The sequence below is a fragment of the Seriola aureovittata genome, chromosome 9 (genome assembly GCF_021018895.1).
Source record: "Seriola aureovittata isolate HTS-2021-v1 ecotype China chromosome 9, ASM2101889v1, whole genome shotgun sequence".
NCBI classification, from domain to species: Eukaryota; Metazoa; Chordata; class Actinopteri; order Carangiformes; family Carangidae; genus Seriola; species Seriola aureovittata.
The window spans coordinates 21021047-21034695 of record NC_079372.1 but is presented as its reverse complement, the minus strand read 5'-3'; the positions used below and the strand labels follow the sequence as shown (position 1 = coordinate 21034695).

At 38.6% G+C, this 13649-nt stretch overlaps 2 protein-coding genes across 3 annotated transcripts in view; one reads left to right on the top strand and one right to left on the bottom strand.

The window, feature by feature from the left end:
• Positions 1 to 1312: 1312 nt before the first annotated feature.
• Positions 1313 to 6860, bottom strand: lrrc47 (leucine rich repeat containing 47). The gene is made up of 7 exons (XM_056385461.1): positions 6244 to 6860; positions 5054 to 5515; positions 4847 to 4963; positions 4119 to 4234; positions 3428 to 3530; positions 3033 to 3122; positions 1313 to 1999 (listed from the first exon to the last, which is right to left on the bottom strand). The coding sequence occupies exons 1-7, from the start codon at positions 6811 to 6813 to the stop codon at positions 1778 to 1780; spliced, it is 1680 nt and encodes a 559-aa protein (XP_056241436.1). The 5' UTR covers positions 6814 to 6860; the 3' UTR covers positions 1313 to 1777.
• Positions 6861 to 7894: 1034 nt separating this feature from the next.
• Positions 7895 to 13649, top strand: part of cep104 (centrosomal protein 104) — a 32813-nt gene continuing 27058 nt past the window's right edge. The window contains exons 1-5 of one of the 2 annotated variants that reach the window (XM_056384367.1): positions 7895 to 7951; positions 8889 to 9015; positions 9229 to 9402; positions 9644 to 9782; positions 11349 to 11411. In XM_056384367.1, coding sequence (XP_056240342.1) covers positions 8903 to 9015; positions 9229 to 9402; positions 9644 to 9782; positions 11349 to 11411 — 489 coding nt within the window. In that variant the 5' untranslated portion in view covers positions 7895 to 7951; positions 8889 to 8902. The remainder of the gene's footprint in view (positions 7952 to 8888; positions 9016 to 9228; positions 9403 to 9643; positions 9783 to 11348; positions 11412 to 13649) is intronic. The other variant, XM_056384368.1, reaches the window with a different exon arrangement.

Genomic DNA, 13649 nt, shown 5'->3' with positions numbered 1-13649 from the left:
TTAATTTGTAAAGTTTATGATTTTGTCCATTGGCCAGAGAAATGCAAAAAATAATGATGCTTATGAGGATGTATGTAACTCCAGAAAAGCTTAAATACAATCCTAATATCCCAGACAGTTGTGTAAAATGTAGAACAGAAGGTGCATTATTTTACTGCATGTGAAGGTGCACTTATGTACAGGACTTTTGGAAACAAATAATTAACACACTTTCCAACATAAAGGATCCCTGTACTCCCAGAGGTTTGTGTTCTTGGTCTTGGTCCCTGAGAACTCATGAAAGTAAGTTGGTTAATCTATTAATCTATTACAAGCAGAACGTCTTATTGCTGTACATTGGAAAAGTGTTTGTGGACCATCCTGGGATTGAAAGGCTTACATCCATGATCAAACAAAAAAGTCATATTTTACATAAAATATGGGATTAATTTCTCAAATAAATCAAATATTTAGCATTTACCAAATGACTGTATCCTTTTTTAAATTTATTTTGATTTGCAGGTATGTTAGTATGCATATAAAAGATCTTAAAACTTCTTAATTAATTCCATCAGTTCATTGGCGAGGGGTTGGTACGGAGGGAAGAGGGGAACGTTTTTTCAAGGAAGACTTGAAAGATAAGCCCAACCCACTCTGGAAAAGTGACGTATCATGTTCAAAATCAATAAAGATAAGTGATATAAAAAAATTTAATAAATATAATGCAGAAACTACTTCCAGAACTATATTTAAATAACACTATGGAATAGTTAAATCGCAGGCAGGTTGTTAAGGAGTCATTTCAAAACATTTCACTGCATAAAGCCGTGAACAAGATGACATCATAACTTGTTAAGCAGGAGGCGGAATTAATTATATTTCTCAGGTCGAAATTTCAATATAAAAGCTTTTAAGTCCAGCTTTTTTATTTTAATTAATTTTTTACATTGTTTATTGTTATTGTATATAGTATTTCTATCAATAAAGGTTCATCTCATCTTAATCTTTCCTGTTCTTGGTTTAGAGACAGATGTTTTGACGTGGTCGGGACGTGGGCAGCTTGGCCTGGACACTTGTTTCAGAAAAGAGAAAGATTTTAATATGCTCCATATGTGCACGAACAGATTTGGAGCAGCAGCTGAAACTCCTCTGCTGCACAGGAAGTGATGCAATTTATGTTCCCAGTGTTTGGAGGGAGTTTGTGGTTGGAATGAGCCGGTGTCGCTTCAATGTCTGGAACGAAGAAAACACAAAAACCTACAGAAACTCCAGCGGATCAGGAGACATTGTGTGTGTGTGACATATAATGAATGTAATAATAATAACATTAATATAATGAATGAAAACAGAAGTCAAGTTTATTTAGTCTCATGTAGACATTGTTTGCTGCTGTTTAAAGGGAAAATGCCAGAGCTGTAAGTTGATAAATAGAAATACAAATCTTCCTGTGACACAGATAAGTGATCAATCCAAGTTCAAGTCAATGTCAGTTGAACAAAATTAATTCCACCAGTTTGTAAATGATACAAAAATAAGGATATTTTGCAGTGTGTCGTGTTGATCATGCTGTCAGGAAGCAGGAAGAGGATTTATTTAAGTGTTATGGGCATGTGGTTGAAAAAGCTGTACATTAATCAGAAATGTTCTGATCACAGACTCCTACAGGATCAGGTTTTCTCCCTGAAGTAAAAGGATGTACATTTTGTTTTTTGCATGTTGTCAAACCTTGCTTTAATCTGTGAATAACTTCATGTAAGTATGTGAATGAGTGGAAACACTGCAGGTTGTCCACAGCCCACTACCAAACGATGCTCAAATTGCCGACGTCTTTGGAGAGGTCGGTCTTCGACGGGTAGACGACCTTCAGGTTCCCGTCCTGGTCCATGGTTCGGACCTGCTGGACGATCAGTTCGCTGGAGGTCTCGCTGCTGGTCGCCGGCTCCGGTGGACCCTCCCCCTCCCCGTCTGACCCCGCCTCCTCCTGATGCTCCGCTGTGAACTTGTTCAACTCTGCCATTTTCTGTGATGAAACAGGAAACAGCCTTTAAATACCTGTGAGATTTTTTCTTTTTAAAACCATTTATGAGATGCACTTTAACACTTCGGTTCTTGAAATGTTTTTTTTTTGGATGATTTTCATTCAAAAATCTGTCCAGAAGAAAACAGAGTGAAGGGGGGAGGAAGGAGACAGTAAACACAACATGTGTCCCAAATTCATACTCAAAGTCTGCTCAGAATCAGTGTGTGATATGAATTTGGGACACACTAACTTCTCAGGGCTTCTTCTTGAAAATCTATATCAGCGGTTCCCAAACTTTTCCAACTCATGGTCCACTTGAAATTCTGAAAAATGCTGGCGCCCCTCATCCGACCCCGTAACAATAAGGACGCCTAATGATGCCCCAGAGCACTTTTTACTTTAATCATGTTCGAACACTCGGGGTTCAACTGAAAACAGGAGAAGCTCAACTTGTCGATTCACCATCTGTCTCTGAACTCTTTCCTTTTAATTCTTCCTGCTGCTAACCAGCTTTCTATTTTGACTGAGAGAGCAAACACATATATGATGTGGTTTTTTAAACATCTTTAAGAGAATATTTCATTTTAAAACATTTAAAAACAGTATTATATATATATGTATATTAATTTTATTTTCACCACAATTTTGCCGTTTTGCAAATGATTTGTCGGACTACTCACAATACCTTTGCGGTAAAGTCAGTATTAGACTCTGTACATGGCTTCTTCTTCACATGTTTTCTTCATTTCCTCAGACCACTCTGTTCAATCCAAAACTTTCCCCAAGAGTTCTATTCCTGTCAGTGAGAAAAGCGAGATGTCCCATCGGCTTCCAGACTAACAACCTCTCTCCCACCCTGTGATCGAAAGGTCAACTGAGGTCGCGAAATATGTGATGAGCTGAGTTTCGGTTTGAGTTTTACTGATACCGTCAGAGCTGCAGCTTCTCTTGGTCCAAGTTGTAAAAAAAACAAAATGATTCTTGATTCTGATTTCTGAGAAAGAGGAAAGAGAAAAAGGAAAGAGAAACTTACTACAATCAGAGCATCCATGATGTCTTTGCAGGTCTGCAGGCTGGTGGAGCTCGTCACCTCCAAGAACAACTCTTTGGTGGTCTTCTTGATCTGTAACGTACAATCAGCTGATCATGTTTTTTATTTCTACTATATCACAAAAAGACGCTGAAACATATTGTATGGTTATCAGATCTAATGATGCTGCTGATTGGCTGTTTATTTACCAAGCTTCAAAATAAAACTAAAATAAAACTAACATTTGTACAATAATGTGTGTTGTAATTTTATATTTGTTAAAATAGATTTGATAAAGTTGGAATAGAAAAAAGCATAATTAAGAATCTGTATCTAAATCAGAATATAAAATCCTCTCTTAGATCAAAGATGCAATCATGATAACCAGGAAGACACACCTTGGTTTTCTCACTGTTGGTAATAGGTGGGAATGAGATCACATGGTCCTCAGCGTCGACCAGGCAGGGATAGACGGTTTTTCCTTGCAAAAGCTGCAGGTATCTGTAAAAAAAAAAAAAAGAAAAATAGGCACAGCTGAGAGACTAGTCGACGGAGACAACACAGTGAAAAGGTTTTGTCTTCCTCTCTGGTCGCTAATAAACTGCTAGAAACTCAAGTAGCACTTTACTTTTGAAGCACACAGTGGTAAAGAAGATTTTACGAGTCATGTAAGTTATAATAATAAACTATTTGAATTCCACTAACACAAATCAATCATGTTTTTATATCCTAATTTTTCTGCATTTTCTTTTCAATATGTGGGATTAAATAAGCTTGTGATCCTTAATAATGTTCAAGTTCAAGTGAATGTGTTTAACACCTACATCTTATTCAATACTGACAACAAGTACGTCAGACTAAAGCTGTGGTCCAACATTCTTATACTGCCCCCATGTGCTCAAACGAAAAGGACAGATGTCTGTACTAAAATAAATTAGATAATTTCTCTTTTATTTTGAAAATCAGTTCATGTGCCCTCAACACAAGAGCCTTGTCCCTTGACTCCAGGCTGCAGTTAACTCAGTTATCCCTCAGGAGAGACAGAGCTCGTGCTGTGTGGATCAGTCATTCACTGTGTGTTGTACTGACTTGTGGAGGCCAGTTACATTCTGCCTCTTCTTCTGCTTCCTCAGCTCTTCAGCCTCGAGGTGAAGGTGTCTTATCAGCTCCACCGCCGTCATCTCCTTCCGACCCAGAGGAACGATCTAACAGACATTATGTTCTCAGTTACAACACAGAACCACACAGCAACTGACACAAACATAAAACTGACGACATCTGGGAGACACCAGAAGACTTTTCTCTGATCTACTTGTACGACACGAAGCATCCGGACCCCTCAGGTGATCAGGTGGGTCAGATTCACTCAGTGTTCCAGGGACCAAACAAGGTGAGGCAGATTTTAGTTCCTCTGCTCCTCACCTGTGCAACAAGCTTCCTGAACACCTGAGATCTGCTGAGACTGTCAGCTCAGTTAGATCAGGGAGTTAAACATCACTGCTCACATACAGAACATCTTATTAATCTGGTGCATTTGCTTATTGTTAATTATTATTATTGTTGGTCTATCTATCTATCTATCTATCTATCTATCTATCTATCTATCTATCTATCTATCTATCTATCATCACTGCACCCCTGTCCTAAGTTTCCTACCTGATCTCATGTATTCAAATATTTTTATTTCTATTTATTCAAATTTGTTTTTAAATGCTGTTTTAATGTCATCTTAATGTTTTATGTTTAATATATTTCAATGCCTCTGTGAAGCACTTGTGTCTGGACAGAATACTGAAAATAATGAACCATGAGGATACCTTCAGCTGGGTGGGAGGTTTGACGTCGTACACCAGTGGACCTTTGAGAAGCTGCACATCATGAGTTGCGATGGTCGCCGTCGTCCTTTTACCACACAGATCATCGTGAAGCTTCGTCTGGGAAAACAACAGGGAAGTGTTTTTGGTCACGGCGCTGCACATGTGGTTATGTTTTTATTTAACATGGTCTTATGTATGTCACCTCACCTGAGCCACGAGGAACCGTTTGAGAGAATTCCCAGACTTCAGGTTCATGCCTCGGACCACGCAGCACACCAAGTACGGCCGCACGTCCTTAACCTCAGCGGTCACTTTGACCGTGAGCGCCGTGGGAGCGTCTGAAACGTGGAGAACCCTCACCACCATCTTGTTCAGTTCCTCCACCTCGTCCTGTTCCTCTGCCGCCTTCTCCTTCTTCTTCCTCTGTTGCCCCTTTTTCCTCTTGTCTGCGTTGCGTCCGCCATCCGCATCAGCTCCATCCTCTCCCTGTCGTCCTTTTCCTTTTCCTCTGAGGTACTCCAGGATGGACTTGGTCTGGCAACCGTTGACCATCTTCTCCAGACGCTTGTCATTCAGCTTGTTGCCTTTGAAGTTGATCTCCTTCAGCTTGGGGCAGTCGCTCAGATCAGAGGGGATCTCACTCAGCTTGTTGCAGGAGAGATCCAGCACCTGGGAAGACGGGCACAAAACCAAGCACATAAACTTAGTCTGACATTCTGGAGAAGAGCATCAGCTCCAACAACAGCCCAGAGTATATTATATTCAAGCTGGTACAGATACATTACTGGCCTGTCTTGTGTGGTTACTAAACTCTGTTTAAAAATCTGACAGTGAAGAGCTTCACTGTATATTAGCAAGCTACAATTAAAGCTGTGCGCCGAAACAAGTGACAGCTCCTCTTTAATTCGGCACATCTTTGATTCACACAGGAGTACGTTTCACAAAGAAAATATCTTTTATTTGTTAACTTTGTCTCATTGTGGTGGACTGGGTGCTCATTAAAATGATGTAGAAGAGCTGTTTCTTGCATTACGATGGAGTATTAGCACCAGATTGAGGGGGAAAAAATGAAATTTAGGGACTAAAGTTATAATTTTGCAAGACAAAAGTCATAATATTATGAGAATAAAGTGGTAATTTTAGGTTCTGTGTTGTTTTAGAGGGGAAATATCAGCTAGAGGAGCTCTCAGCCCCTTTAATTTGTCATAGTAGCTCCTGGAGCAAAAAAGGTTGGAGTCCCCTGACCTTGATCATTTGTATATTTAGTAAGAATAAATGAGTAAAAATAAGAATAAATACAGTAAAAAATTTTGTAATTGTGTGTATGCCAAATTCAAAATACTATTCAAATAACATCTGTATTGTTTTACAGCATGTTTGGCAGTAAACAACAACACCTTCAGAGCAGCTAGCTTGTGAACATCTCCACTCAGCTCTTGGATGCAGTTGTCTGAGGCCACCAGGCTGCTGAGAAGCTCCAGCCGCTCGGAGTAGAAGTCAGCGGGGAAGCCGGTGATGTGGTTCTTGGAGACGTTGATGGTGGAGAGCTTGATGCACTGGCTCAGTCCCTCGGGCAGCACCTCCAGGCTGTTGCAGCTCACGTTTAGCGTGTTCAGCTCTCTTAACCGGACGATGGCCTCCGGTAAAACCTTGAGGTTGTTGACCGACAGGTCCAGGACCTTCAGGGACTTGAGGCTGCCGATGACATTCGGGATGGAGGCGAGTTTGTTCCTGCACAGGATGAGGCTCTGCAGGTTGGTCAGATGCTGGATGTCCTCGTGGATCTCTGTCAGACTCGGACACTGGCTAACTTCCAGGTAATTCAGCAGTGTGAGGGAATAGATGGACCCGGTGAGACCCCCATTACAGGAAATCCTCTTGTCGACACCAGGACCCTGTAGAACCAGTTCACGCCTCTTCTCTGTCGCTGCTTTCTCTATTTCAGGCCATTTCTCCATGTCATCCATGCTGCCTGGTATGAGGTACCAGTCGTTGTGAAGGTAGCACAGACAATGAAATACACCACTTCCGTTTTCCGTTTTCAAAATAAATAATTATTCCTTTGGCCATATGGGTTTGAGGAAGATAACGGTACATGTCAGACTCAACATGCCGAATAATTATAATCAAAATGTGACTTGAAATGTGAAATTTGGCGGATGACTGCTATCCAGAGAAAACCTTATTCATAGCATTTTGGCTATAAATGATTTTTTTTAAAGAAAACTTTTCTCAAAAAAAAATCCTGTTCTCTGAATGACCGACATAATTATTAAATTGTATTATTAGATAATCATTACTTATTAAAAAATTGTGTCAGAATTCGGAGATCATTATTCCGTTAATTCAGAAAAAACAGAGCAGATTTTTTTTAAAGAAAACTTTTCTCTAAAAAAATCCTGTTTTTCTGAACGACATAATTATTAGATTCGATAATTCGATAATTATTACGTTTTAAAATATTATCTTAGATAATTATCTCATTATAACAGAAAAACTGAGCAGAATCTTTTTTTTCCTCAAGTGAATGCATTAGGCTTCCGTGTCGTATTGATAGTCCCTGTGTAATTGCAGTTTTAGACCGTTATCACATATTGATGTATAATTCGATATTTTTTTGTTTAAAGTCACGATATCATTACTGGAATATGAACCTGTAAATTGAAAGGAATATTTAAATTAAAAAATGAAATTAGTAACCTCAAAGATTTTGAAAATAACGCTACACGCTGTGCCTTCATTTTGAAGACCTAGTTTACTTCCTGTAGCATTTTTGCTAGCTTCACGCGCTGCTTGCTCCAGACCACCCAGCACCAGGAAGAAGTTGTCAAAACGCATTAAAAAAATGTATTTTGAATATATATCGATATTGTCCTCGTCGCAAAGTGTACGTAGAAACATACACAACCAGACGTGTGTGTATCGGGGCAAACAGGCTTAAGAACAACTGTTGATGTCAAGAACTAGTAATAAAACTATATCAACCATAATCCATTGCGACTGATGACAATCCTACCATTGCGCATGACCGCGCTGGTTGTTGTCAACGGTGGTTATGGAGATGGAATGGGACTACAAGCTGTCAACGGTACGGTGATGTTCGCGGTAAGATATCTTTAAAATACGCTCAAGAAAACTTCTTTTTACTTTAAACTTTACACCAATAAAAGGGAGGACATAACATGTGACAGTTGTCAGGACATTTATTGGATTTCAGGCGGTCAAAATACCTTTACAATATAGCTAATGTAAGACTAGCTATGTTGGCTGATTGAGTTGTTAACAGTTAGCTAATGCCCCCCGCCCAACATGGTCAAGTTAGCATGAAGGACCTCTCTGTTCTGTCCTGGGGGGGTTTGTTTGCTATTTTCAGGATAGTTTATGTTCCCTGAAGAGAACCGTACAACTGGCCGGTTAATATATTCTGTCTTCTGTGTCTTTAAGCCTCACAGCTACTGACATACATTCAGTACACAAAAATAATGACTTTAGTACTATTTCACACTGCTACCAAACCAAAGGTTGTTTCATAGCGTTCATGTTATTCTTTATTGTCGAATTTATGGGATGAAATGAATTTATTGTATTCAAATCTATTCTTTTAAAAACTGGTAGTTGCTGTCTAATCTCTGACTAACTAGTTTTGGGCTGTATTAGTAAATATTCAACATTGCCCCTTGTTGTAAGGGTTGTAGATGAGTTCACTGACGTGGTTGGGCGAATTTATCAGCTCTAGTACTGATACAATGCCTGAGTTTTGTTACTGAAACTTGACTTTTTTCATTACTTTACTTTGAGAAACACTCACATTTGTTTCTACAAAACCATTCAGAAAAATAAACAATTTCTAAAGTGTTGAACACAAATTCACACGGACTAATTTGCAGATATTCATTAAAAATTGACGTTCCTGGCACTTTCAAAAAGGTATAACTGTACCTGAACATCATCTATGCAGTTATCACTGTCACTAATCGAACTCCTTTGCACTTTCAGATATTAAATATCAAATATAAAAAATAAAATTACTTGTTTATGTCAGTGTCCATCAGAGGGATGCCCAGGAAGATAGGATTCATCGTGGTCAACTCTTCAAGTCATGAGGACAACTTCACTGCCAAGGAGCTCATGGTCCATGCGCCCACAGTCAATGGTTGGAGATCCGGCAGGTACATATACAAAGCGTTCTGTTTGAAAAGCATGTCATTCGTTCATGGCAACTTTATAACTTCATAGGCTGCAAAAGCAATAAAACATTTCCTATGAATGGCAGTTTTCTTAGATTTCTAATGAATAAAAATAAATAAATAGATACATTTTTAAAAAAAAGTGTAATTTCCTCTTCAAGAAACTCAATATTACGTGAATCAAATATTCTGCAGGCTGTGCTCTTACCCTCAACACGTCACCCTCCAGCTGGTGGAGAGAAGTAGGGTGAGGAAGCTGCAGCTGCTGGCCCACCAGTACCTGATCCCAGCTAAGGTGGAGTTCCACATTGGAGACACTCTCCCTGAAACCAGCACTCCAGGGTTCCCAGGGCAGCTTCGCAGGCTCGGGTGGGACTTCAAACTGTTTTGACTTGCACCCTCTTGTATATTTTAACTAGAAGTTGTAGGTTAATACTAGATGGTTTAGGAGGTTGGGATGTTGTAGCATTCAAAAATGTAAACAATGATCATAGTTTTTTTCTGGTGAGGGCTCAACATATATTAAAAATGTAGCTATGCATTTTAGTCTGGTATACTGTATCACAGCAGAGAAGTTGGACTGAAAAGCAACACTGTGCTCTCACCACAGGTATGTGTCTTTGTCAGACAACGAGAAAACGGGCTTCAAAGCTCGGGAGCTGAAGTCGGTCCATGTCGACGCCATCGGAACATACCTGAGAATAACCTTTCATAAGAATCATGTCAACGGTTACAATCAATACAATCAGGTACTCTGTTTAATACTAGCGATGCACCTTCACTATTTCACTGCCTGTAACTTAAGTCTGGTCTGATCCAGACTGTGGGCAGCTTTTAATCTTGGGTTGTAAAAAAAAGTATTTTGTTTGTTTTGGTGTTGCCTTCCAGAGTTTATTAGGTTAAATTGATAAATAGAATGTGAAATAAGCAACAAAATCTTGCTCGAAATCTCGTCATATCTTTAGATACAGCCAGTGTCTTTTAAAAACTATTTCTTCAGATCATTTAAAGTCATTCGCTACTAAGAACACACAAGGTAGTAGTAGTTATTTTGTGTGATATCTGTTGCGTGAGGCTCTCAGTGACAGCACTTACACTGCCATCACCCTGGTATCCAATAGCAACACTGGTCAGAGCACCTTTCAGATAATATTTGAGAGCCTCATTATTGTGATGTGTTGCAGTGATATGAGACAGTTTTAAAGAGCACTGTAAATGTGGCTGATAGATACCGTATGTAAAGAAGAATAACAATATGTGTTGTGTTCATTTGAAGAATGTGTTCAAATGACTGCTTTATTAGACACTCTTTAGAATTAATTTCTTGCCAGTTATTCCCTCAAACTCATAAGTTTCCTTTGCATTTTCAGTAGTGCTGAGATGATTAGTTGAATAATGATTTATTTGATTGAAAGAAAATTAATTGATTCCAGGTCTGTTAATCAATCAAATGTCCTTTATCAAGTATAATCCCAGATTTTCGCTTGTTCTGGTTTATAGAATATGATGATTAGTTTTATTTTCTCCATTTTATATCCTTGTAAATGGAATACTTTGGGTTATTTTTTTTACTGTGATGATAATGTAATGGACTTTTCACATTTTAGAGACTAAATTATTGAGCAAAAGAATGATCAGAATCGTAATTGCAGGATTGTAATTGATATGTTTTTACTCACCAGATAAGGCTGGTGTTAGTCTATAAACAAATCCCATGAAAAGACCAAAACCAATAATGTATTAGTGTATCTGTGTCTGTGACTCATTCCCATTTGTTCATGCTAAAGAAAATCTTAAATCTTTGAAAATGGATCATAAATACATGGATTAATTTTTAAATCTGACTAAGTAATTTCCTGGAACAGTTTTGCTCCATAAACAGCGCCTTTACTGGGGACTATTTTCAACAGCAGATTAATGCACATTTGTTGCTTTTGTCAGTATTTACAGCAGCAGGACAGTTTATGTGGGATTTACTCAAACTAAACTTCAGTTCCCATGTTCATTGTTTATAAAACAACGGAGATCTATAGCGGAGAGAAATTAGTTATATCAAGCTTTGAATACACAGATACTACTTAAGTAGGATCAGTTCATTGTTGGTTTTAATATTTTTAACGGATTTGTTGATAGTAAGTTAATGAAGGATATCACAATTGTTATCCTTTAAACTGCAGTGAAATTGTTTCACCGTTATCCTCTCAGTACTATTCACCCATTTATCACATGCATTGCTTTTTTTTTTTTTTTTTCGTATTTTCTCCTGCAGTCATGTTTCGTTCCACCACCTCACCATCATCTGTTTATGATTTCAGGTTGCTTTGGTTGCCATTAATGTTCTGGGAGACTCTCTGGATGGAAATGCTTTTAACACAATTGTAAGTGAGCACCCTCCTCACCCTGAATGTACACCTGCACAGCAGTAGGTGGTGCTGTTGCATTTTGATTTTGTGAAATGGTGCTCAGTCATCACAGTCACTCAGAGAGGCCTTGACTGAAGTTTTATCAGTTTGAACTTTTGTCATGTTAAAAAGGGAACCAGGTCAACAAAACAGGTCAAATTAGAATCACATTATTTATCATTCAAATATTCTTCATAAAACCTCATGAGATGCAAACTGGGTTCTTTTTTTTCATAAACTTTGTTTATTGATTTTTATATTTATACTGACAATGGTGTTAAAGCACTGTGAGTGACAGTGTGATGTTACAGCAATACAGCTGACAAAACAACAACATACTAAACGTAGCAAAAGACAACAACACAAAACTAACAAAACGCTAACACAATACTAACAGTCAGCTTGCTCTTATATTATCTTAAACATGATAGCCTAATCCTTCCGGTCAGAGTTACAATAAATACAGAGAAGAAGTAAATAAAATAAAGTGAGATCTTATTGAGGGATAACTGATGATGATAACTCTGCATAGACAAAGAAAGGCCCCCACATCTTTTAAAATTTCTTGGAAGAACCTTTCAAAATATGTCAGATCTTTTTTAAAGATGTAAATTATTGAATATTTCTTTTATCCACAAAGTGTGAGAGGCTGGTGTTGGTCATTTCCATCTCTAAGCATCAGTTTTTTTCTGCTCTGATGCTGTTTGAGCTGCTTTTTTTTTTTTTTGTTAGAATAGACAGGATAATATGAATACCTATAGAAGATAATGCTAATCCATTACCATAGCCCTAAATGATATGGAACTTGTAATTTGTTGAGATTATGTCAGAGAGTTGTTGATTCAGCATACCTTGCATGTAGAGCGTATACACTGGATAACACTGTGTTGTATGGGTGTTTTATGTAGTGTTTCCTCATAGTCACTGCTCCAGAGACATTATATAACCATGTATACAGAATATGCACACATGTTTACCTGAATGGTGTGTGTGTGTGTGTGTAAGTGGGTGTGTGTCTATGTGTCAGGAATGTAGTAATGAGACACAAAGGGAAGGCAGTATGTAATCACACAGGAGGCCTTTAGTTAGTCAGAGTAATCAGATAGTCCTGCAGACGGACAGCTCCTGGAGGAGAGAGAGAGCACCTTAAAACACACACACACACACACACACACACACACACACACACACACACACACTGAAACAGAGACACGGAAAGACAAGGACACACACTCGCACAGATTCCAGTGAACAGGCTGTGCATTGTTGCTCCACTAATCTGACTCCGAGCGCCTCCACCACAGCGGCGATCCTGCCTGGAGGGTCGGCTGGATCTTGTTCTCTTATATCTGCTTTATGGATGGAAGTTGTGTTTGTCCTGTGGAGGGACACTGTAGCGTGGATACAGAGAGAGAGCCTAATTATTTGCTGCTTTAACGGCTCATTTTACCCAAATTATGAGAAAAAAGCATCTCGGTGGTATCAGGCCAAACATATGCTTCTTGTTTTACTTGTCAGACTTTGAGATTTCTGCCTCTCCTCAAATGAAATGGAGGTGAATGTGATTTTGTTCATGGTTCAGAAGGATTAAAGAAGAATAATGATTGATGTCTGTTGTCAGAAAGACGCTGAAGCTGCCAATAACTCTCCATCATACTGTATATCTGCGCTGTCCTTCTCCAACTCGTAAAATCAGTCTCCAGAAATTAAATGATGCTTATAAAGTGCAATCTGTTTTTTTTAATTTTGAGCTTACTATAACATGGTTTATTTGTTTCCCGTGGTGCTAACATGTTACTGCTCTGAGCCTTTGTTTGTTTTGACTTGTCACAGCAGGAAATAGCACATAAATGAGTGTTACTCATAACCATAATCAATGGATCTGTTCTATTTAAGTGTCCGAGTAATTTGTGATAGCATGAAACTAGCATGCGCAGTACTATAACCAGGAAACTGAGGCAGATAAATGGAACTCAACCGTCACTGATTTTATTAAAACGTCCTATACCCGACCACCACAATGGTGTAAACCAGTTAAATCTCTCTCTCTCTCTCTCTCTCTCTCTCTCTCTCTCTCTCTCTTAATCAACAAAGTTATTGATTGGCTTTTTAACTGATAGGAATCTAATCTGTGTCACTGACGACTGAGGGTGATGTGACATTAACACTTTAAATTATTTTAGCAACATATTAATCCATCAGTGAATCCATCAG

Coding starts and splice junctions, on each gene's coding strand:
- lrrc47 (XM_056385461.1), bottom strand. CDS start 6,813: ATGGATGACATGGAGAAATGGCCTGAAATAGAGAAAGCAGCGACAGAG. Junction 4,235..4,846: donor AACCTCCCACCCAGCTGAAG/GTATCCTCATGG, acceptor AATGTCTGTTAG/ATCGTTCCTCTGGGTCGGAA. Junction 3,123..3,427: donor CCAACAGTGAGAAAACCAAG/GTGTGTCTTCCT, acceptor TGTACGTTACAG/ATCAAGAAGACCACCAAAGA.